Source organism: Pogona vitticeps, chromosome 3 (genome assembly GCF_051106095.1).
Source record: "Pogona vitticeps strain Pit_001003342236 chromosome 3, PviZW2.1, whole genome shotgun sequence".
In the NCBI taxonomy this organism is placed as follows: domain Eukaryota; kingdom Metazoa; phylum Chordata; class Lepidosauria; order Squamata; family Agamidae; genus Pogona; species Pogona vitticeps.
This window is the reverse complement of record NC_135785.1, coordinates 77566324-77590648: the sequence shown is the minus strand read 5'-3', so window position 1 is coordinate 77590648 and position 24325 is coordinate 77566324. Positions and strand designations below refer to the sequence as shown.

General features: G+C 40.7%; 1 protein-coding gene across 1 annotated transcript in view; it reads left to right on the top strand.

The window, feature by feature from the left end:
- The window catches only part of TCERG1L (transcription elongation regulator 1 like), a 239728-nt gene that overhangs the window by 32639 nt on the left and 182764 nt on the right, over window positions 1-24325 (top strand). Inside the window, exon 5 of the mRNA XM_078390259.1 lies at window positions 17792-17956. Within this exon, the coding sequence (XP_078246385.1) occupies window positions 17792-17956 (165 nt within the window). The remainder of the gene's footprint in view (window positions 1-17791; window positions 17957-24325) is intronic.

Here is a 24325-nt window from a genome sequence, read left to right as displayed (position 1 = left end):
CATGTGAGGATGTAATGCTAAACAAATGATGTCAGGATTACTTCTCCCTAAAGAGAAAATTATCTTGGGCGAGGAGCCACTGCAGGCACAAGCAACCACCACTTCTCTTATCTGAGACAGGTCCTTTAACCTCAGAAGTGCGCAGTCCTTGCCCTGTGGACAAGGTCAACCTGAAATAGAGCCTCTTGCCTGCTTACAAGGCAATCAGCCATTGACTGAGTGCTTCCTTAGACAGCACAAGGGACTGGCTAGGTAGGACCTCTTAGTTATAGCAGCAATTAGTAACCTTTCCACTCTCCACTGGATTTAGGTACAATCCTGCTGTTCAAGAGACAAGCTCTTTGTTGAAGAATAATTGTTTTATTAAGAAAATAAAGTAGTTCCATTAAAATACAGTTGTAGCTTTAAAAGCATAAAGCAAATACATATCCAATCAGTTAGGTAAAGGTAAAGGTTCCCCTTGACAATTTTTATCCAGTCGTGTTTGACTCTAGGGGGCGGTGCTCATCCCCATTTCTAATCCATAGAGCCAGCATTAGTCCGAAGACAATCTTCTGTGGTCACATGGGCAGTGCGACTTAGACACGGAATGTTGTTCCCTTCCCACCGAGATGGTCCTTATTTATCTACTCACGTTTGCATGCTTTCAAACCGCTAGGTTGGCAGGAGCTGGAACAAATGACGGGCACTCACTCCGTCGTGTGGATTTGATCTTACAGCTGAAGATCTACAGACCTTACAGCACAGAGGCTTCTGTGGTTTAACCCACAGCACCATCACGTCCCAATCAGTTACTATGATTCAAATAAACTTACTAGTCCTAGGTTAAAATAATAACATCTAAATCTGTTCTAAGTAACCATCTTGGCAACTTCTACTTCCTAGCATTCTAGAGAAGCTGGCCTAATCTCCCCTCTCTCTTTCAAAAGATAACCCTTTTTCTTCCTTCCATCATTCACCATAACACCAACAACATGTCACATACATGAAATCCATTTTTCTACACATCTCTGAACCACCTTCTTTCTGACACTTCCAAGCTGTCAACCAATTAGGATCATGAGGGTGTAACACAGTTCACCACCCCATTTCACACGAGATCTTATCTCATCCCAATTAAGAGGAATGTGGTGTTTACTCTTCTCAAACCTTGCTCCTTATCTTGGTGCCTGGCAGAACAAACTTGAGAATATTTCAGTGGTTTAAATCCAAACTATAAAGAACCTAACAGACTCCATCTTTGTATGACTACAAGTCCCAGTTTTTTTCCCTGGGAAGCTGGGCTGAGGCTGAAGGCCAGGTATGTTTGCACGGATATTTTGCTGAGTTTTTTTCCTGGGTTTTCTTTTTGTCTCCCCCACCACATGGCCTGGAGGTGGGGCCTAGGGGGTGGGGCTTTCTGCTTTAAATGAGGGTGTCCCAGGACCGCGCATCTAACGTCGTGCAAAATTCTCAATTTCTCTGATTCTATCTCTGGCCCTAATATGGTAAAAAGGAAAGCCAATTAGATTTGCATACACCTGGGAGAAAGGAAAGTTCTAAGGGTTGGAGCATACTTCTGCACTATTAAAGAGCAGGCTGAGTAGGTGGGGCTCGTCAGCCATGGAAGGGAGCCCATCTAGGAGAAGGAAAACTCTGATTTCAAACCTCCACTGCCTTGTGGCTATATCCACTCATGGAAAAGTCTTCAGGAGTTAACCTAGAGGCAAAATCCAGAGCTGGAGTCCCGAAGGCAGTTTGTTTCGTTCTGCCAACTCCTGCGACATTGCTGGAACCAGTTGTATTGGCTCTTGCCTTTCCATTGGACCATTTCAGCAACATGGAGAGGGGGGGATTTGCTGCTTGGGTAACAGCCTATCCTCCATATTACTTTACCCAGGCTTCATGCTCTGAAGAGGACACTCCTCAATTCAAAGCATGTTACTATGGTCTCTCGAGACTGAAGGATGCCTATGATGAGTCCCAGTTTCCTTCTAATTCCTTACAATTGAGAACCAGTAACAGCAAGCCTTTGACATTATTTCCTCCTCTAGTGCAATGGGGAATATTGAAAACTTCAATTTCCATTTCAAGTTGTTCACAGTTTAATGAATCTTCTGACCTCTAACCCATGATTAATCATATCTCTGATTTGTCACAAGAAACCTATAACTGATACTCTGAAGCTGATTTTCCATCCGTAAGTAAAATTAACTACCATTTGTCAGGCTCAGACAGCATGGCAAGTTAGTATTGATCTAATAGAGAAGCAAATGCTTCTCCTCATAGCTGTAGGAAAAGGAAGAAAGCTTGATTCAACGAGAGATGAGCTTTTATGCACAGCACCTATGCTTCCTTTTCCCCACCTCCCTGGCCAATGACCCAGTCACCAGTCAGAGTACATTTCTCTCCTTCACCTCTTTGGCTGTTGGGCCAGCCCCTGGCAGGAGAATAGGTTTGCCTGCCCTGCTTCCTTGTCTGAATGGGCGATCATCCAAGGAAGCAGGGCAGCGAAGCCCGTGTTCCTGTTGAAGACTGGTTGAACAGTCAAATAGGAGGAGGAGAGGAGCATTCTCTTGCTGGTGAGTGTGGGATCCAGTAGGGTAGGCATGGAAAGGAATGTGTAGCACTTGTGGTGCCATGTGCATGAACTGGTATGAACCTCCAAACCAAGGTCCATGCTCATTTCTATCCTAAACTAAGATCTAGCATTAGCCCAACCAGTCTACAGTTTTCTACATGCAGGCAGAGTTGTAAAGGGCCAAGAAGACTGGACATGAAATTATTCTCAAAGTGTATGTTATGTAGCATCTGCCTTGTCTGTGTGAATGGTCTGAATGTATTTTTAGTTCCTGCTACATATTTCAAGCATATGAGTCTAGATTATTTTGCACCATGTCTACCACACCATGCTGCTGGGCTCCAAATACTACTCCTGTCTTCATACAGTGGGGTCTTGACTTGAGAACCTAATCCATATTGGAAGGCGGTTCTCAAGTCAAAAAGTTCTCAGGTCAAATCTGCATTTCCCATAGGAATGCATTGAAAACCATTTGATCCGTATCTGCTCTTTTCCGTCCATAGAAACTAATGGGAAGCTGCTATTCCGCCTTCGACCACTAGAGGGGGGATATTTTGTTTCTTTTTTTCTTAGGTCAAGAAAGGTTCAGGGAAGGCAGGGAAAAGACAGTCCAGGCAGTCCAGTACCAGGCAGTCCGAAGACTGTCTCCCAATCCACTCTCTAAACGCTGGGAGGAGTGAGGAAGCAGACAGGCACCCTTTTCACTGGCCAACAGTTAACTGAAAGTTCACATTTTGCACTTTCCCTGCCTCCCACGTGGTTTTTTTCAGTTCTTAACTCAAATCTAAGTATGTAAGTCAAGTCAATATTTTCCTATCAGAGTGGTTCTTAAGTCAAAATGTTCTTAACTCAAGCCGTTCTTAAGTCAAGACCCCACTGTATATGAAATCTTGGAATCTATATTATCTCCAGTATATTATGTATCGCTTTGTGAGATTTGGAGATTACACAGTTTATAGATTTCACATGTCAGTAGGATCCCAGGGAAAGAAAATGTCTTAGGCTGGTCCTGCTCAAGTGAATTAGTGACAATGTATGCCCCTTAAAGAAAACTACATACTGCTTGTGAAACACAATGCAGTAAAAGTGCCAACCCTAATCTCTGCTATTTTTAGTTTTCTGTCACACAATTTATTCACATAGAGCCAGAAATTGCATAGTGCCAATGAAGTGGTATCTTAATGTGTTCTTCAATTATATCACTACGGATATGAAAATCTCACCATCTTGAATTTCTCCAAATCTCATCTTTATTTTCTTCCTGTCATTGTTTGACATCAGGTTGAGATACTTCCTTTGCCCCAGGTCTGAACGCTGTACACATATGGTGCATTTTCCATGATATGCACATTTGTTTTTGCATTATATTTAACATGTGCTTCCCTCACTAACTAAAGTGGATTAGTGTGTGCTTTGCAATGGTTTAGATTTTATTACATTTGCATTTTAAAGTGTGGGCAGTTTTGGGTTCCTTTTATTTCTCTAAAACACCACAGAAGTGTGAATTCTTGAGGCAACGTACAATTTTTCTTGAATTGCATAATATGATGTGGAAAAAACATCATTGGATTCTAGACAAAGGTAGTATTTGGGGAATGAATTAAATTAAATGTTTTGCAATTCAAGAAAAACTGCATCCTCAACACAGTGGGAATTCATCAGACTGGTGTCACATTACTAAAATTATGAGCAAACTTTGGCCAAGGGTGGGTGCTTGGGCATTACATCAAATGCACAGATCTTACTTTTTTGTCACTAAATATTTTGTGGGTTTAACTGGCTCCAAAGTCTATTGGCTTTCACATATGTGGGAGCTTTGCAGACTCTTGGCAACCAATAACAAGTTGATGTGACAGAGGAACTGCAACAGCAGTCAGTATCCATATGGTGCTAGCAAATAGCAGGAACAACAATTAAGACTATGGGATTCATCCTGCAAAACTACAAAATGTATAATCATGACAACCATTAATTTTAGACAGAGATCTAGCTAGGGCTGGCAACTCCCACACTGTTTTGCAAATCTATCAGATTTTCTAAGTTAGTGAAAGAAAGCCCAGCCAGAAAAGCTGAGTCATCATTCAGTCATTAGTGGTAATTCTGGGGAGTAGGATTGTTTGAGAAGAAGACAGGAGCAGAAATCACTTCACTGTTGCATATGCACCCTTACACTTCTCTTTTCCATCTATGGTCCTTTACACCTCTCTCCCCCTCCCCAACTCAGTGAGATTTTTGATTCACAAATCTAGTTTATTCTGCTTTCAACACCAGCTGTCAGAAATGTTTTACTGAATGGTTCATCTAGCTCATGGCCATCTCCACCACAAACGGAGAACATGTAACTCTCCAGATGTTTTGGGATTTCAGTTCCCGTCATCCTTTACTACTGCCTGTGCTGGTAAAGGCTATTGAAAATTGCACTCCAAAAACAATGTAGCAGGTTACCCATCCCCTAGCCCCTGCTCTATACTGATATTCGCAACATGTTTTACCTCGGCCTTACCTTGAGATGCTAGAAACCAAATCTAAGCTATCAAGCGCACAACACATATATCTTACATCTGATTGTTTCCTATAAATGATGCCAGGGAGTAAACCTTGAACCTTTTTGCATGCAAAGTATGTGCTCTGCTGTTGAGCTATTGTTGGGAAAGGATGACCCTTCAGCCCATTTACTGTTTGCCAGCTGGTGTGTGTGTGTGTGTGTGTGTGTGTGTGTGTGTGTGTGTGTGTGTGTGTGTGTGTGTGTGTGTGTGTGTGTGTGTGTGTGTGTGTGTGTGTGTGTGTGTGTGTGTATAAAACAGAACACAAAGTTAATCTCATTAATAAAACAATAAAACCTGGTTGCTTTTGAGAGCAGAGAGTCACTAGCTCGCCGTATATGTGCAAAGTGGATCTCCCTAATAACCAGACAATTACTTTTTTATAGTTCTGAGTGGAAGATTCTAGAATAAATAACTGAGCCTGTGCAGGAACACATAAAATAAAAACTGCTGTAAAGCAATATTACAAGAACAGTGCAGCTTCCTCTGATAGAGTTTTCCAACTTCAAGATTGGGAAATGCTTTAGCAGTTCTGTTTGACCTGACCCAGTGAATACAAACTTCCATATCTGTCCTAATCACTTCCACCTTCCACATTCTCTTCCCTAATAGATCTCTCTTTTTAAACTATTTCAAATTCTTTCTTCAGAGAAGCTCTGTCAGTCTGCTACCATTCATTCATACTCAGTCTTACATAGACTTGCCATTTCTGGGGGAGGTTTAGGAAAACATTTCTTGGCAAGTGCAATGCAATAAAGAAACAGAAATCAGAAATACAGAAAACACAGAAATACAGACACAGCCTATTACAAAAACAACTAATCAAATAATAAGTACTTTAGGCACTCAGATTTCTCCAAACTACCCTTTCACATTTGATATCCATGACCAGAAATCACTTCCATCAGGGGATTTTGCCTCCTGGTGTAAGTGATGGAGTTCATGTTGTATTTATTGTATTGACGCCAGTAGCGGTTGCATATATTTCTATATGCTTCCACACTTACATCAGTGTGGAACCACTGTGGAAGCACATGTGCAACAAGAATAATTAATTGAAATACAAACTCCATCTTGGTGCGCTAAAATTATATCAAGACCTTGACAATTTTGTATTCCCATCTGAGTTGTAAAATCAGTTCCTTGCAATGCTACCAAGGCCTGGGCGGTTGCATTCTCAAGAATTTCAAGATATGCAGATATATTCTTAAAAGCTTATGTTAATTATGAAGCTCCTATTCCAAGAATTATGGTTCTAAATACTTTTCATCATCAGTGCCAATTAATTTCTCATGAATTGCTCTTTCCCCCCCCCCACAACTAACTCCCCAAATTCCAGCAATGATGGTACAGGGGTTTACTCTTAGTAACAGTAACTGCAGTCACTATGGAAACTAGTGTGCAGGTATGAATAATATTTAATAGGAGGGCCTTATATGTTGTATGTCCACAAATAAAATATAATTCAAGTATTCTTATAATTTCCAGTATAAACAAGCCATCATTTAAATTAAGTCCAAATACAAATTGGCATTATGTTATTAGCACATGATCCATCTCACTAACCACAACAATTTTTTCCACTGAACTCACCCAGGTGGCATCGTCAATGAACCATGCATTAAAAGATGCAGGAACTGTCCACCAGTCCTTTGCCTGATCCAAAGTAGTATGTAGATGTTGACATGCCCAGCAGTTAGTCCAATTAAAAGTTTGGGCCCAAATGTGATAGAGCTGAATTAGAGGGTTCTGATGCCAGTTGTCAACAAGCAGCTTAGGCAATAATATGCAATAAAATCCAGCAAACAGGAAAAGCAAAGGTCCAAATCATTTTACACACAAGTAATTTGAATGCCTACTATGCACTGTCGACCAATGGAGAGGCATGAATGCTTTTACAGACATAGGAAAGGCTGGGAGGCGTTTGGATGATTCCCTAGTCGGTGGGATTATTATGTCCATATCTGATTCCCAGTCCAAAAGGGAATTAAGAATCCAGTGTGGTTCTGGCCAGTCTTGCTTTCTTCGCATGGAATGCATGGATTATTGACCCCTTACCCTGAAATAATGACATGAGACAAGTATTATGGGATAAGCATGTGCCACACTTTATTAAATAATCATTCTTGCCCTCTTTAAAATGTGGGTCTTGCCATAGTGCAGAATTCAGGTTTAAGCACAGAGGTCTCAACGAACCCCTTAACAAACCAACGGGCGGGTCTCTGGCCCCAAGTTCTCACAGTTGTGAAGACAGTGAGAACCCAGCCAGCCCAAATTTGACCACCCCTAGACCTCAAGCCACCTTCTGGTCCAGGTGTGGCCCAAGCACATCTTTCCCCCCAAGCACTGTAACTGCACGATCTGCAGTGCTGGGAGGTCAGATGAGCTATACATTACCCCTGATTGCGATGGGACTCACTGAAACCTATTCTATCTGCACTACCTGCCTGTGTGACTGAATATTTCCATCTCTCAAATTGCCATCACAGCTACACCAGTGTGGGATAGGCAAAAAATCCCCACATCCAAAAGCCAATCAGGATACGGGTCAAAAATTCCTATCCGGCCCCCGAAGGCGACCAGATAAACTCACACCAGAAAATAGGGCAGGTGGGTTAACAGCAAGGAAGAGGACTGAGTGAGGGAGGGACACCAATTCAGTAGCCAGGGAGGCTCTTGCGAGAATCTGAGAAGGAGGCAAAGGGGACCTGCGCTGCTGAAGGTAAGCTCAACAGCGGATCCAATAAATTTGGTTGCTCCTTTAGTAGAGTAGTCACCAAGAGTATCTGAAATGGACCAGGTAACTTTGGTGCTAAGCAATGTTTCCACCCATATTCTTTAATTAGGACTTGGTCTCCAGGCTCGATGTTATTGTGGCATTCGCCCATCGTGCCCCCTTGCTTGACCATAAAGATTCAGAGCACTCGAAGGCAAACAATCCCCTCTTTTACACTGCTGCCACCAGGTGATGACTAAATCACCATTACTTCAGGAAGATGAAGATTCAGGTCCACACTTCAAAGTCTTTTAAATATAACTTTTGTTTACTGATTACAGAAATTGATATTGATTCATGAATATCTTCTACATTTATTATTAACAACCATCTTTTATCTGATAATACACTCCTAACTCTAATCACTCCTCAGATTTCTCCACACTCCACACTTTATCCCCTTTCCACTCTCTCACTCTGACTCTCTCTCTCTGCCTGACTCTTACTCAGGCTCCGCCTCTTATCACATCTCCCTCAGCTCCACCTCTCAGCAACATGAATATGCATGAACAATTAACATAACAAACATGAACCATTGACATAATAAAGGGAAACGCTACAGTTATGACCATGGAATATCAGTTGGTATTGGAAGAGAATCGCATACCAAATAATAGTTTTTTTTAAGGAACCCCAAAAAGAGAAAGAACATAGTCATAAACACTAAATTCAAGATCTTGCACATTTTGGGTAGATTTTGGCAGAGCTACAGATTTACTCTTAGGCCTCCCAAATATTATTTATTGGGGTCTCAGTCCATGCTTTATATTCAGTGTGTTCCTCAGTCCCATAGATACAAAAGGAAACACTTCTACCCAGTTCAATCCTGCATCTTGACATAAATTTTGCAGTTATCTTTTGATGTCAGTGTTACGTCTTTACACATGTGCACTTGATTGGAGATGATATGGTGTATATAACGTCCATGTCACATTTACTGTAGGCCTTAGAAGCTGCTTTGATGATCTCTGCAATAAAGTGCGAACTCTTGTCTGACGACAATTGAAAGGGCAATCCTAATTGAGAACAGAAATCTGTTAGTAACTTCTTAGCAACTGTTAGAGCGTTTGCTCTTTGTGTGGGGAATGCCTCAATCCATCTGTCTGTGTAAACAGCAACAGATTGATTAGAGGCTAGTAGGCAGGCATGAGTAAGTGCAATGAGTTCAGCAGCTTGAGCAGATCAAATAGAGAGAATGGGCCTAAAAGATATCATGAGGAGAGAATACAACAGCAGAGAACAACAGCATTATCTTGGTAACAGGAGCCATCTGTAAACAAAATAAGGTCAAGGTTATCAAGTGGCTTATTTCTGAGATCAGAGTGGGGGTGAGAAGGTCCAGGGAGTAATGCAATATAGTCATGAAGGACAAGGGCATCAGGAGTATGATCAGGGGGAAGGGGCAGTAAATTAGCAGAAATAAGAATGGAACAGTGCTGAGCAGTAAGAGAGCAGGGTTGGAAAGAAGAGGGTTTTCATACTCAATTTGATGCTGAAACGAAATTTATTAGGTCATATGTTTAGAAAGTAAAGAAGCTACAGAATGAGGTACTTGGAGAACCAATGAAATTCCCAAGGTAATAGTTGTTGATTTCTGGACCAGTAGAGCAGTGACAGCTACTGCATGGAAATAAGGGGCGTATCCTGCAGCCACAGAGCTGAAAAATATGCAACAGGGCACATTTGAGTTCCATATGGTTGATATAACACACCTGAAGCTACACCATCAATCTCATGACAGAAGAGAGTAAGAGGGAATGTGTAGTCTAGGAGAACTGGAGCAGGAGGGGAAGCCATGCAGCATTGTAGGGAATGGAAAGCATTCTGGATCACAGGAGTATGAGGAGAGGGTTTTGGAATATCATCATGAAGAAGGACATTAAAAAGTTTAGCAATTTCTGCAAATATATGAATCTATTGATGACAATAGTTTTCCATTCCAAGCTATTTATGGAGATAGTACTTTGTGGTTGACAGTGGAAGATCAAATACTGCTTGGATTCTGTGAGTACTAGCAGAATAGAAACATGCCCCACACATTTAATAGAACAAGAAACCCACTGTAATTTATCTCTAGAGACTTTGTAACCTAGTAGGTGAATCCCTGGAGAAATCAAAAGTCTTCATGAACTGGAACAGAAAAGGAGGCACTACAAACACCCATAACAGTAAAATACTGTAGTTATAATTCTTTGTAATGGAGGCAAGAATAGTAGCACAGGTTTGGCACCACTGGAAATCTAGGAATAACAAACTTGTTAATTGGACAGGGAACCTGAACAAATTACCAGATTTGACATCCTTGCTCATCAATTTTCCCTTCTTAACTGGTAGAATTGACACATTGCAAGGACCAGTCCCTGGTTCAATTATACCTTGGGCTATGAATGACTCAGTAACTGGACCTATGCTGTCTTCTGCCTCTTTTGAGAGAGGATATTGGGGTATCTGAGGGAAAGGCAATTCCCCCCCCCAAGGAATATGCACAACCTTGTATATTTTTAAGAAACCCAACATCATTAGAATGTTTGACCCAAAGGAAGAAAAGAACCTGGGAAAGCTCCAGGCACATCCCATCCTGGGCTTTGTCAAAATGCAGTCTGAAAATTCTGAATATGAGAGAAGAAAAGAGGAACTGAATCAACAGGTAGTTCTACAAGCTCCATCAGAACAGCAATTTAAAGTGGCATTTAATTTACATATACTGTCCCTTACCATCAGGTTTCCAAGCAATTGTGGTGGCAAAATAAAAGCCTGCTCTTCTGTGGTCCCTCTTCTGTGGATTCAGTGGAAATAGTTGTAAAAAGTGGATGAGACACAGGATTTCCTTCTACCCCAACATCAAGGACAGATTACCTTGATGGGCAATAGGGGAGACCTTCGAGAATTTAAAGCAGACCTCTGCACACCCATATCTACCAGAAGTTCTACTGATTATCCATTAATTTAAATGGAAATAATAGAAAGAGGAATTGAAGAAAAATGATCAGAATTGCTGAGTAAGAGCAATGACCCTTGGCTTAGTCAGTATTCAGTGCATTGTGAAATTATTTCTGCCATTGGTTTTATTACAACCATTTTGGGAGTTACTTGTTGCCTTTGATTAGACTGAGGAGTTGCTTGTTGAGCGGGGTGAGTAGAAAGTGTGAAACTTTCTTGCACAGGAGGAGGAAGAGGCAACTAATGCAGGCTTCCAGCCTGCTGTGCAAATTGAGGAGTTCTGCATTCCTTTTTCCAATGCCCTGGCTTTTTACAATAATGATATACAGTGGTGCCTCCACTTACGACCATAATCCGTTCCAGAAGATGGATGTAAGTCAAAGCAGCATTTCCCATAGGAATGCATTGAAACCCCATTAATCCGTCCCAGCCAAAGGAAAAAAAAAACATCAATGCAAGACTCATTGGAAATGTGATTAATCATTTCCAGCCAAAGGGGGGGGGGGGGAGAAAAGCAGTCAAGAGTGCAAGACCCATTGCAAATGCACAGAAAACAAACGGAGCAGATTGGAAATGCACAGAGAACAGTGGGGCAAGGTCGAAAATGCGCAGAAAACAAATGAAAAAGAAAGGGAAGCATACAGGACCCATCAGAAATGGGGGGAACCCCCAAAAGCAACCAAACCCCCCAAGATCCATTGGAAATGGGGAAAAACCCAAACAAACAAACAAGCCCCCAAGACCCATCACAGCTCAGAAACACAACCCCCCCAGCCTAAAACCACACTGCAAAAACACCCAGAACAGTTTTTAAAAAGCAGAAAACAGCACCTTACCTCCCTGCAAACACATCCACACTCACTCCAAAGCAGGAGGAGGCAGTCCCAAGGCCCCGACAATGACACACACTCTCTAACTGCCAGGGTGAAAGAGCTACAAAGAAGCAGCCTCGTCATCACCTACAGTTAGCAATTTGAATTTCCCACCTTTTTCCCCTGTCTTTTTCTGTTCATAAGTGGAAGCTCCAGTCGCAAGTAGAAGCAAAATTTTGCGGCCGGAGCTGTTCATAAGTCGAATTGGTCGTAAGTAGGAATGTTTGTAATTGGAGACACGACTGTAGTCCTTCACACACTAATTGGTGCAAAGATGGTTCACTTACCAGTGTCTTGGAATTTTGTAGTGGGCTAGTCTGTTGTTGTTGGGGGTGCCCCTTATGTTCAAGGTAATTTATCTGCAAAGCTAAACATTTAGTTTTTAATTAATTTTTCTTATCTTTAGCAGATGGATAATTTTCCCAGAACTGGTTAGATACTTGTACTATCTCATGGGGAGAGAGATCTTTTCAATCCACTGCTGTCCATCTGATTTCAGAGGCAAGGAAAGCCCTGAGATTATCAACTAAGTTGGAAGTAAGCAGAGCAGGCTGTGTCTCAGAGTCAGGTCCAGAATATTGCTCAAGACTTTGCATATATCAATCAGAAAATGGATTTGGGGTCTCACCTTCTTTTTGCTTACGGTCCCACATTTTTAGATCAATTTACGTGTGAAGGAAAAGCTTCACATACTATTCTAACTAATCTATTTAAGTCAGCAGCTAGTGGGGTTGTTCTGTGAGATGCGCTGGCAATTGATTATTCTCATGAAGCAACTGATCTTGACCTGTGTGACAGGCTTAAAGAATATTGTAATCAGAAGTATTAGGAACATTTTAAAATAACCAATCCATATCAGTCTTGGAAGGATTATACAATGGTGCCTCGCTAGACGATGATAATCCATTCCACTGAAATCGCTGTTTAGTGAAATCATCATCTAGCGAAAGGCATCTCCCCATTGGAATGCATTGAAACCAGCTTAATGCATTCCAATGGGGAAGAATCGTCGTTGTCTAGTGAAGATCGGCCATAGGAAAGCCACTTTGCGAACCACCATTCAGCTGTTTAAATAGCTGTCTTGTGAAGCTTAGGTCCCGAAAACACCCGTTTTGCGAGCACGGAGGGAGCTCTCAAAATGTTGTCTAGTGAAATTTGACCAAACATTGTCCAGCGAAATTCCCCCATAGGAATCACTGTTTTGCGAATCGCTATACCAATCACCTGTTCATTCATCCTCTTCAGATGAATGAACAGTTTCTAGTCACAATGAAAACCTGCAAGTCCTGAGAAATAAGGACTACGAAACCCATATTTTCACACACTGGACTCCATCTTAATTGCTTACCAGCCTGGGAACGAGGGGCTGAGCTTTGGAAAGTTGCAAGTTGGGCATGGACTTTCAAGCAGGCAACTTTAAGCTGATTGGATACCATCACAATGCAGGAAAATGATTTAAGTTACAGAAAGGGGGACTAAGTGTGTGTCAAAGGAGGAGGAGGGCATGACATGGGAGATGTAGCAATGGTAACATAGCATAGTATTGTATTTAAGTATAAATCCAGATACTTTAGGGAGCTAGCCTTTATTATTTTTATGGGGGGAACTGCTTCCAAAAGTTCAGCTAATCGTTAGCAGCTTGGAATTTTAGTAGTACATCTTCTACCTCTTTTGAATATCTTATGTTTTACAACATTTTAATCTTTTAAATAAACTTCATTTTATATTTTACCCAAGTGTGATCCTCCGGGGAACAAGAGTTTGAATGTCTAAAAGTAGCTGCCTTAGCCACAGAGCTATATGGGCTATTTTTGCTCTTCGGGTGTCCTATCTAGTCAGACTGGTGTGCAAGGCTTAAAGTACAGTCAACAGCATGTTGTCCACAAAGAATGGGAGAAGGGGAAATTTAGGGTTGGAAGTTTCCCCATATTTGTCAATTTCTGCACCTTCTGGGTTTCACTCAGCCTAGCGTTCAAAGACTGGTGAAACTGGGAACTCTGGTTCGCCCCTTCCCCAAATAGAATAGCACCTTTAAGGAGGGACATTCCTGACATGGTGGCAGTGATGGAATCATTTTTGCCTTCAGTCTTGTTATGTTTTAGTGTTTTTTGTGAAGTTTTTAGAACTTGCCACAGTTTGCATCTGAGGTGGCACATGGGAGAGGCTGTAACTGTATTTTAGAAGGGTGCTGTTCTTAAGGGTAATGAGACCTCGAGGCAAAATCCGGAGCTGGAGTCCCGAAGGCAGTTCGTGTCGTTCTGCCAACTTCTGCGACGTTGCTGGAACCAGTTGTATTGGCTCTTGCGTTTCCATTGGACCATTTCAGCAACGTGGAGAGGGGGGATTTGCTGCTTGGGTAACAGCCTATCCTCCATATTACTTTACCCAGGCTTCGTGCTCTGGAGAGGACACTCCTCAATTCAAAGCATGTTACTATGGTCTCTCGAGACTGAAGGATGCCTATGATGATACCAATCACAAAAAGTCAATGTCTAGCGAAAAAACTGTCATGCGGGGTAACCATCTAGCGAGGCACCACTGTATTGGCTTATAAGACAATGGAGCTCTTTAGCAAATAAAACAGGGTTGCCTCTGATGTAGGAAGAATAATCTTTATGGCAATAATTACTGAGACAGACCATGGGACATGCACAGGTTGAGGTTGGCCTCCAGCAGAGCCTGGAAACATACCTTTTGGAATCTGCCTTGATAGTATCAGGGCATTTTGCAATAGGTATGTTCCTGCTTTGGATATATTTCCCGATTAATATACAGTATATTGCCCCAGGAAAGTGCTTTTTCTTGTGTAGAAACCAATGATGGTTCCCAGCCATCTCTCTCAAACAAACTTCATTTTTAGCTAGATTCTTGCCAACAGCTGTCAAGCCTAGTTGCTTAAATGTGGCATTTGAAAGTAATTTAATTAAGACAATGAGATCTCATCTAGAGGCCACCGTTCCACTGGATTAAAGGTGGAAAAATCTTGTTTAACAAAGCATCAAGAAATTGGAGTGGAAAGGCTGCAGACACAGAAGTGGGGGCTGGGGGTTAGGAGGAACAGAAGTAGTCTGTACAATAGGAACTGGTGGTGAATCAACAGGAGGTAGTTCCTGGGGTGGAAGGTTTTTAGGCTGAGCAATTACAAGCTGAGCTATTTCAGTTGGATTCAAAATGGCAAGAGAAACTAGTTCAAGGATATCCTCTCGTTCTTCTGTTGGGACAGAAATCTTGGTGTGTTGGAAGCTGAAACACAATATAAATGATAAAGGTGGAGAGTTTTCTGTTTGTGATTAAGTTTCTTAATAAATTTACCAATTTTTTTTCTTGGATCTCTGAGACTGGCGATCATTGAATCTTGCTGTCTGCATAAAACATCACCATGCCAACAGTATCAATAATGCATTTGCTTAGGATGTTTTTAAACTAAAAATCCCTTAAGGTAATTTATTTTATCCTGGTCAAAACACCCAGTTTGTGGCTACTGCAAATTAGGACCCTCAGATGTGTAATCATTCCAGTTTTTTTTTCTGACAGAAGGAAATTAATCTTTTAAGAAACATATGATGAGGCATAACTTTGCCATTACTATACTCTCTGACCAACTGATCCAGAGGAAAACCTGAGGGAAACATAGAATTCTTTTGTCCTATTGTTACTGTAAATGCATTTTCTATCTGCAGGAAAGGGTGATCCTAGAAGCCAATACCAACATTCCCAGAAAATCACTATGTGATTCCCCATTTTGAAAAACAATGTGGTGGGAGAGAAGCGATTCTTACCACTCCAGCAGTCAGGATGGGGGCAAAGAGGAACATTTTTAATGGGAGAAATAACTTTCTCAATACAGTTTTCTCAGAGTACTAGTGGAACCTCAACTGTAAGAAAGAATGGATACAGATGGCTTGACTTTTAAAATGCATTACCAGAGCCATTAAATGCAGTGAGATGTTGTACAATAGGTGTCTTAGGGATCACATGGGAGACCACAGAATAAAGTTTGGGATCCAAGCTATGGGTTCAAAATACACATCATTGCTCTGAAATGCCTGAAAGGGTTGAGCTGGCTCAAGCAGGGCTCTTGACAAAATTGCTAAGCTGCTGTTTAATGCCTAAAGGATTTCTGCCAAAACTGAAAACATTTGCTAAACAACATAATAAGCTAATGATTGTTTAATTTTTGAAGGCACAGCTTAGTGCAGGGAGGGTAGCAGATGGTATTTGTCAAATTAACTTTCCTTAAGGTTTTTACTACCCCTTTCCTTGTTTGTTTAATATACTTAGCCATGATTAAGCACCAAAGGTCTCCCCTAAATCTCTTTTGCAGAGGTGAAAGTTATGAATAGAAAGGTTCATTCTTCTTCATTGAAACCATACTTCTGCCTTGTTCCAGAACTCATTTAGCAGGATCTATCCTGCTTTTTCAAAGGCAGGGACTCTTTAGAATGCAGTCATTTATTACATTTCAAGGGGAAATGTAAGGGCCATTTAACCCATGATCTTGAGACAAACTTCAGCGAGAGCTACAGTCAATCACAGCTTCTTGGCAAGAGTACCACCTGAATAATATATGCTTCTGTAAATACATGTTGATCGCTTTCATGCTTTATACTTTCAGGTAATGTATGAACTAGCCTTGAGGCTCACTTATTTGGAAAATCTTTGGGGATTTGAGCAATGGCTGTGAATAGATAGAACAGCTTTGTAGAGCTGAGCATTATACTGCCAACTATTTCTACTGTTTTCCTTGTTTTGTTTTATGTTGGTTATACAACAAATAAGTTTTTAACAGATTGAACAACTATATGCATGTGTAGAATAAAATACACATGGAAGAAGATCCCGTTCTTGGGTACTTTGCTTAGATGCATCACAGTGAAGCAGTTTACACTGTTGGATATGTTCCATTTTCACCCTATTGAGCTTCATCTCCTCAAGAGTAACTTGCTGACATCTACATGGTGATGGTGAGCAAACCTTAGACCAGAGATGGCAAACATTTGGCATGCCAGAGGTTTTGTACTACAACTAGCATAGTCCTCTATAAGTGGCAAGAAAGGCAGGGGATTCTGGGAGTTGTAATCCAAAATATCTGGAATGCCAAAGGTTCAATGCAGGTGGGGCTAAAGCCAAAGCTGAGTAGACTAGACTTCTCATGTTCTCTTCTTGCTAACTCTCTCTCTCTCTTCCTCCCTCCCTGTCTCTGTCAACTTTTCATTCTCCTGCAACCCATTTCTCCCTCTGTTAGACCGCTGCTCCTTCTTTCCCACTTTCTTTCTTGCACTGTCTCTGTCTGTCTCTCTTCCTTCCTCCCTCAATTTATTTTTCACATCTCCATTCTCTCTCTCTCTTTCTCATCAACTCTTTCCTTTTCTTCCTCGCATTCTCTGTAGCTCTTTCCCATTTTCTCTTTCTGTCAAACCCCGTGTCCTCTTGGTCTGCTGGAGAAGGGACAAATCATTTTTGCCAGAGTCCTGCAGTGATAAACTGTTGAGGTTTTCCATCCCTCTTTCCATTACTATGTTCATTTCAACTCCTACGACTCTGTTCCTCCCTCCTTTTTGCCTTGTAGGTCCTCTCACTTGCATAAGAATAGACCAAGGACTATTTGACACACCCTGGTCTCCCCAGAGTGCCTGTGTAATCATTGACAGTTGAAGTGCTAATCATGACAATGTCATGTGAGTGAATAAAATATAGTGTTGTTGTGACTTCTGAGACATCATGTTATCTCATGATTACTCATCCTGGAAATCTCAAATTTTCAGGACACAATGACTTGTGTATTTCTTCAATTAGCTTTGGAGAATCAGATTTCCAGAACTACATATCTGATGCAGGGTCATAAAGATGTGAAATCTGCTGCCACATGGTACTTAGGTTGTAACTGTATTCTATGAGCCATTAAAGAAAAAAATGGAACACCTGAGTGATGTCAGTGAGATATGGAGTGGAAATACATTGTACAAGGTTTTTGGTTTCTTTTTACTTTTATAAAACCTTGAAAAACTTAGGGAGTAGAGTGAGATGTTTCATATACAGTACATGCCTGAGATTGAAGGCTCTTTGGAAATAATGCAGTTCGTTCTTGGTTGTTCTGTAGGTGGTTGTCTGAAGCAAGCTGGCAGCAACCAGACCATTGCCTTTGCAGCAGCCATGTTGTCAGTTGATGCAGACAGCCCTCAGGGACCATCAACAAGTGTCCAGCCATGCCATGTGCTGACTTTGTCACCCATCAAAATACCACTTTTGACAGCACCTTTCCAAGGTAAGAGATTTCCTCTGTTGATCTATTAGCTGTTTTACTTTTAACCTGATCAGAATGGTCAGGAGTATTGGAGATTATGAAGAACAATCAGATGGTTTCCACATTCCAGAAGCTGGAAATGAGGAACAGACATCCTCACTAAATGTAAAATTTGTTTGTCTTAGAGAAATTAAAGCTGTTGTTGGACTTCCAACTAACTTCTCCTTTCTGCGAGCTCATTTTGAATATCCCTTTTGACTTGTCAATTTATTTTCATCAGTTGCTTGGACTGCATTCAGTGCTCTTCTGAAACGTTGCTGACTTTTGTCTTCATGTGACATACCCCGTTTGTTGGCAAGACTGGTTTCCCAGTACTATGATTTGATTTCCCAAAGTCTGGTTTTCTCATGTGTCATTAAACAACAACAACAACAACAACAACAACAACAACAAAAACAAAAACAAAAACAAAAACAGTCAGTTTTCTATATGTGTTCTGATTGGTGGCCCAAAATCTCATTATTTAATTATGAAAGTCACTAACAACCATGATGACAGAACTGGGTGAGCTAAAGGCACACCAAGGAATTCTGAAATATATACTGTACATATATTTATTCCCTGTGTTATGGGGATAAATGAAGCAACAATACTGATGAAAAATTTGGCAATTGAAATACCACAGAACTAAAATGTATTTCTTATCAACATTTAGATAGAGAATGTATAATTCTTACTGATCCACAAAAAAGAGTGAAATCAGCCCAGTTTCTTAGAGGTGAATAGTTCACTTGTATATGTTGAACTGCCTCATTTTCAAAGGCTTTGTCTTTTAGTTCAATGGAGGGGGTAACTCTTACCTGTAAAAGAGAGCCTTTCCTTTATGACACCTGTAGTAACTCAATATTAAAAGAATGAATTCCTTGAGTTCAGAGAGTATCAGATTGTCACAGAAAGATCTTGTTGCACCACCTGCAGCTTGCAAATTTGCTTGCTCTGTTTTGGAATTGGTTGGTGAGATTAAAACAGTCTGGAAACAATTCTTCACATGCCACCTTATATGGTTTGTTCATGGGACTTACATAGTCCTGATTTGGCCTATAGTTCTTTCATATTGTGTTCATGGCCATGGCCAAAAAAGGTTGAGAATGGCTACCCTAGCAGATGCATCAGATGGTTTAAGGGAGATCACTCCCTGCAAAGTGTTCCTTTCTGAGGCAAGCAGGCCTGCACCTTATCAGCCATCTGATCACACCCTGATATTGTTTTTTTTCCTGGTGAGAGGAAACCAAAAGCATGAGTGCACTCTAATTAAGAGATGACAAAATGGATGTATTGGTAAAGAACTCCTGGTTAATGTCAATTTCTTTCCCACCTGATTCACAAATTCTGTCTGTGTTCTTTGTGACAAGGAATCCCTTGAACAGAGAGTTATACCAATGCTGTGCACCTCTTTGCAGCCATTACAGCATGTACTTGTGTGAAGCACCAAAGGCTTGGTAGAAGATTATCTCAGAGCAAAGAGCTGTTTCTTTTCGATAACTGGCTTGACTTGGCATTGCATTGATAAATATGTCAGGTTTCGACAGCAGTTGTTTTCCTTAGGAAAATAAGGCTGAAGGATATCACATAGCATATTAGGAGTGCCTGAGCAATAAACCTATTATCCATCATGCACAAGAAATTGCATTATTCATAGAGATCCTTTCCTCTGATACGCACCGCCTTGTTTGTTCCTATTTTTTGAGGTATACAGTGGTGCCTCAACTTACGAACGTCCCAACCTACAACCATTTCGAGTTATGACCAGCTCCAGCTGCAAAATTTTGCTTCTACTTGTGACTGGAGCTTTCACTTACGAACAGAAAAAGGCAGGGAAAAAAAGGCAGGAAATTCAAATTTCTAACTGTAGGTGGCGACGAGGCTGCTGCTTTGTAGCTCTTTTGCCTCAGCAGTTAGACAGTGTGCATTGGAGGAGACTTGGAACTGCCTCCTTCTGCTTCTGAGTGAGTGTGTGTGTGTTTGCAAGGAGGCTTTGGGCTGCCTGGTAAGGTGCTGTTTTCTGTTTTTAAAAAAACTGTTCTGGGTGTTTTTGCAGCGTGGTTTTCAGCTTTTTGGAGTGCTTTTTGGAGTGTTTTTCCCATTTCTGATTGGTCTTTAGGGATTTGTTTATTTTTGGTACCCCCCATTTCTGAAGGGTCTTGGGGGGTTGGTTGCTTTTTGGGTTTTTGTCCCATTTCCGATGGGTCTCAGGGGTTTTGTTTGTTTTTTGGCTTCCCCCATTTCCAATGGGCCTTGGGGGGTTTGGTTGCTTTTTGGGTTTTTTTCCCATTTCTGATGGGTCTTGGGGTTATGTTTGTTTTTTGGCTTCCCCCTATTTCTGATGCATCTTGGGGGTTTGGTTGCTTTTCGGGGTTTTTCCCCCATTTCCAATGGGTCCTGGATACTTCTCTTGCTTTTTCCTTTGTTTTCTTTGCATTTCCAATTTGCTCCATTTGTTTTCTGTGCATTTCCAATGGGTCTTGCATGCTTGCTTGCTTTTCTCTCCCCCCCCCCTTGGCTGGAAGGGATTAATCGTGTTTCCAATGAATCTTGCAGTGATTTTTTATTTTTGGTAATTTTTTTCCTTCAGCCAGAATGGATTAATTGCATTTCAGTGCATTCCTATGGGAAATGGTGCTTCGACTTATGATCATTTCGAGTTACGTGCACCTTCTGGAACAGATTATGGTCATAAATTGAGGCATCATTGTACTTCTTTCTTAATGGTAGTGCCTGAAGAATAATAGTTGGTGTAGCAGTTAGAATTGTGAGGTCTTAAACATCCCTGTAAGAATTGATGATCAAAGTTTGTAGAAAGTTTGTAGAGGGAGTCTGATCAAATACTACAGCTGTGCTAGCAACAAGCTTATCTATTAGATTTAATACAGCTGTGGAAATAAAATGCTAGAGAAGAAGTCTGTAGAAGCTAATCTCTAATTGGCCACAAGGGGCAATAAAGCTAACAGCCTCAGAACACTGTTTGTTGGGGGGGTCGAATGGAGAGAAGGAGGAGTTACTCTGCAGGATGGATTTATGACGCAGAATATTAGTATGAACTCTGGACTTATGTTATGGTAAATGGACTGACATTGAATGCTGTAACATGTATGACCAAAGGACTGAAGAAAGGACAACTCTGTATGTATTACTACTGCTACAATACTGCTACAGTACAATTTATTTACTGCTCTCAATACCATTGTCTGTCTGATTACTGATACCCTGAATTGGATAAACCTCTGCTGGGGCAAAGGAAAGGGCACCACCTCATCCATAAAGCCCCTGTCAAGAATTATGCACTGAGGCTTATGCAGTATCCATTCCAGTCTCCATTGATAAACAAAAAAGCAGGAATTAAGTCCCAATACAAATGTACCAATTCGAATATGCACAAAGGTAAAATAAGTCAAAAGGAATTATTAAACAAAAAAATATTCCAATTCCAAGTTTATTAAACAAATCTAAAACCTCTCATAACAACCACTATAAAACACAACTGTGGTTTAGAGACCTGTATTAGAACTATCAAGTCAGAAATGTATGTGGTAATAAAAGATATTACCAACACTTTTTAACAGTTATAAAATGCAAGTTTCAAAAACAAAAATATGCCCAATGTGTATTTTCCTCTTGATCTTCCTCAGTAGGTTTATGGAAGGATAATAAAATAAACAGTAGATGCTGTCTAGTTAGTTGTGAATCTGAACCATAGCAGTCTCTTTAGGGTTTAAATTAAGGGGGTTGAATAATTCTCAACTAGCCCCAACTGAGCCATAAAACTCCCTGGCTGACCCTGAGCAAACCACATTTTCTCTCAGCTTTTCCTATCTGAAAGGCTATTTTGAAGATAAAGTGGGAAATACGAAATGTTACTTTGAAAAGGTGGGGTTTAAATACATGAATATTGGCTGAAATTTAAAAATTCTGGTCCCTTCCCAGGGGGTCCCGAAACTCCCTTGGGGTACTTGTGTTATGGGGAAGCTGTGGGTGGGGGCACACAATGGGGGAAGCCTTGAATGTCCTAAAATTACCACCTCCAGGCAATTTCCAGAAGTTAAAGATTTCACAGTCGTCAACTGTGATCCCAGGAGACCTTTGGTGGAGAGGGGAATCAGAATTCGTTCATTTCAAAAGATAATGTAACCTGGGAACTGCAAAGCTGGAAAGGGACCCTCTGGGTCACTGAGTCCAGTGTCTCTCAAAGAGGTATAGTGGGGCAACGTGCAGAAGTGCATGGCAAGGCTAGTTCTGATAGGGGCTACCACTACACACACTCTGTGCCTCCAATGAGCCTTTAAGAGGTGTAGGGGATTATTGTGATTCTTGCACTGCAATGGGGTACTTTTCTTAATGATCAAAGAAGAAGAAGAAAGTGTGGGAAGGATGTAGAAGTGAAATAGCTGCCAGTTTGATAGCCTTCACTCCCATAATTTTTATGGGGTTCTTATCAACTTGTGGGAGTGGAAATCCTTAAAGTATGATTGTCCCATCCCTAATACATGTTTGCCTATTGAAGCTTTTAGCATTAAATGGATTGATTCAATATGAGAAGTCATGCCTGTCAGTCTGCAGCATCTAAGTCTGGCTATTAAAGATAGGACCCTATGGAGCTCATCATCAATTTTGAGGGTTGGTTTAAGTCAGAAGAGATTCGATGGTACGTAACAACAAACTGTATCTTTATATATATGATGAAATGGGCTGAAACCTATGGCAAATATATATTTAGTCTTTGTGCCACAAGGTTCTGGGTTGTCTTTCTCAATCTCCAATCTTTGATATGCTTGGACCACAGCTCCTATGTATACTTCGCCATCACAACTAAACTATTCAGGGCTAATGGGAGTTTTAGTCCACTGATTCTTGGAGGGCAAAGACTGGTAAAAGCTAGCATAGATGAAGATACTATGCTAACCCTGAAACATGAACAAGAACTTCATGGAAGCTTCAGAGGATAGTTTATTATAGTAATATATCCCCTAACCGTTTTCTTCTGTAAGAGACCTTACACATAACATTCACCATTGAATTGACAATACATTGAGGTTAAATTAAACTTGTTCCCCTGAAAGTGGGGGGAGGTCAATTGGTCAAAAAGTACCATTCTGCTGTTTTGTTCAAGAACAAAATTACATTTCTGTTTCTTTACAGAACTTAATGATTGAAAAAACATCAAGGAGGCAAATGATCTAATACAGAGATAATCCAAGTAGAGTATATTTTACAGCCAATCTGTCTTTCAGTATAGAAAGATCAGTATGTTGACATTTATAAAGGATGACTTATTGCCAGTAACTCCTACCGAAATAAATCTTTGAAAGAACACCATCTGTGAACCCAAAGACTATTGTATTTGCATTGTCTGATTCAGTGAATAATGTGATGAGCTTTTTTTTCACATTTGCCTTCCATAAAGTTTAGATGGAGCAATCTTGTCACAATAGGCATGAAACAAAAAAATATATAAGAATCTGATATGCGTATGTTAATGCTAACTACTTAACACTATTATTTTCTAGTGTTTATATAAGGAGTTTGTGGATATTGATACTGAACTTTTCCATTTATAGTGGGACAATTGGTATCCTGTGATGTCTTGAGCTGAGCTATATTTTATTGATATACTTGTTAATTTTGATGTACTTCTGAGCTACAGTAAAATAATTGTCATGGCACTTGTTGAAATATAATTGTACTTGTAGACAACTAGACATGTATCAGTTGGTGTGCAATGAGGTTTTGAATTCTTTATGAACACCAGTGCATATCTAGTAGAAATGTATACTGAAGGAAAGATTCATTTTTGCTGTTACTTTCACACTTTGAGAATCAATTGCTATGATCTGTGCTGATTCAGATTAAAAAGGTAAAGGTTCCCCTTGACAAATTGTCCAGTCATGTCTGACTCTAGGGGGAAGTGCTCATCCCCGTTTCCAAGCCGTAGAGCCAGTGTTACCTTCCCACCATGGTGGTACCCTATTTATCTACTCACAATTTTTATATGCTTTTGAACTGCTTGGCTTACTTAAATTCATTTCTGAATTTTGTATCCTCCCCCACTGTTTGATTACAATGGAGATCCAAGCTTATTTTGGCTTTTTGGAAGAAGTGGATTAATCTTGTAAGCATTTTCTCAGGGAACAGAACTAGAGATGGGCATGAGCTTGAAAAACAGTGGTTCGTGATGGTTCATAGTTAGCCATGAACCATGAATCACAATGAAACAACTGGAATACTGAACAGTTTCATGGTTGCGTTTTAGTTTGTGCCCAGTGTGGGGGGGGCTACCTTCTCCTGTTGCACCACCACCAATATCACTGCTGCGGCCACCATTGCGACAACAACAGT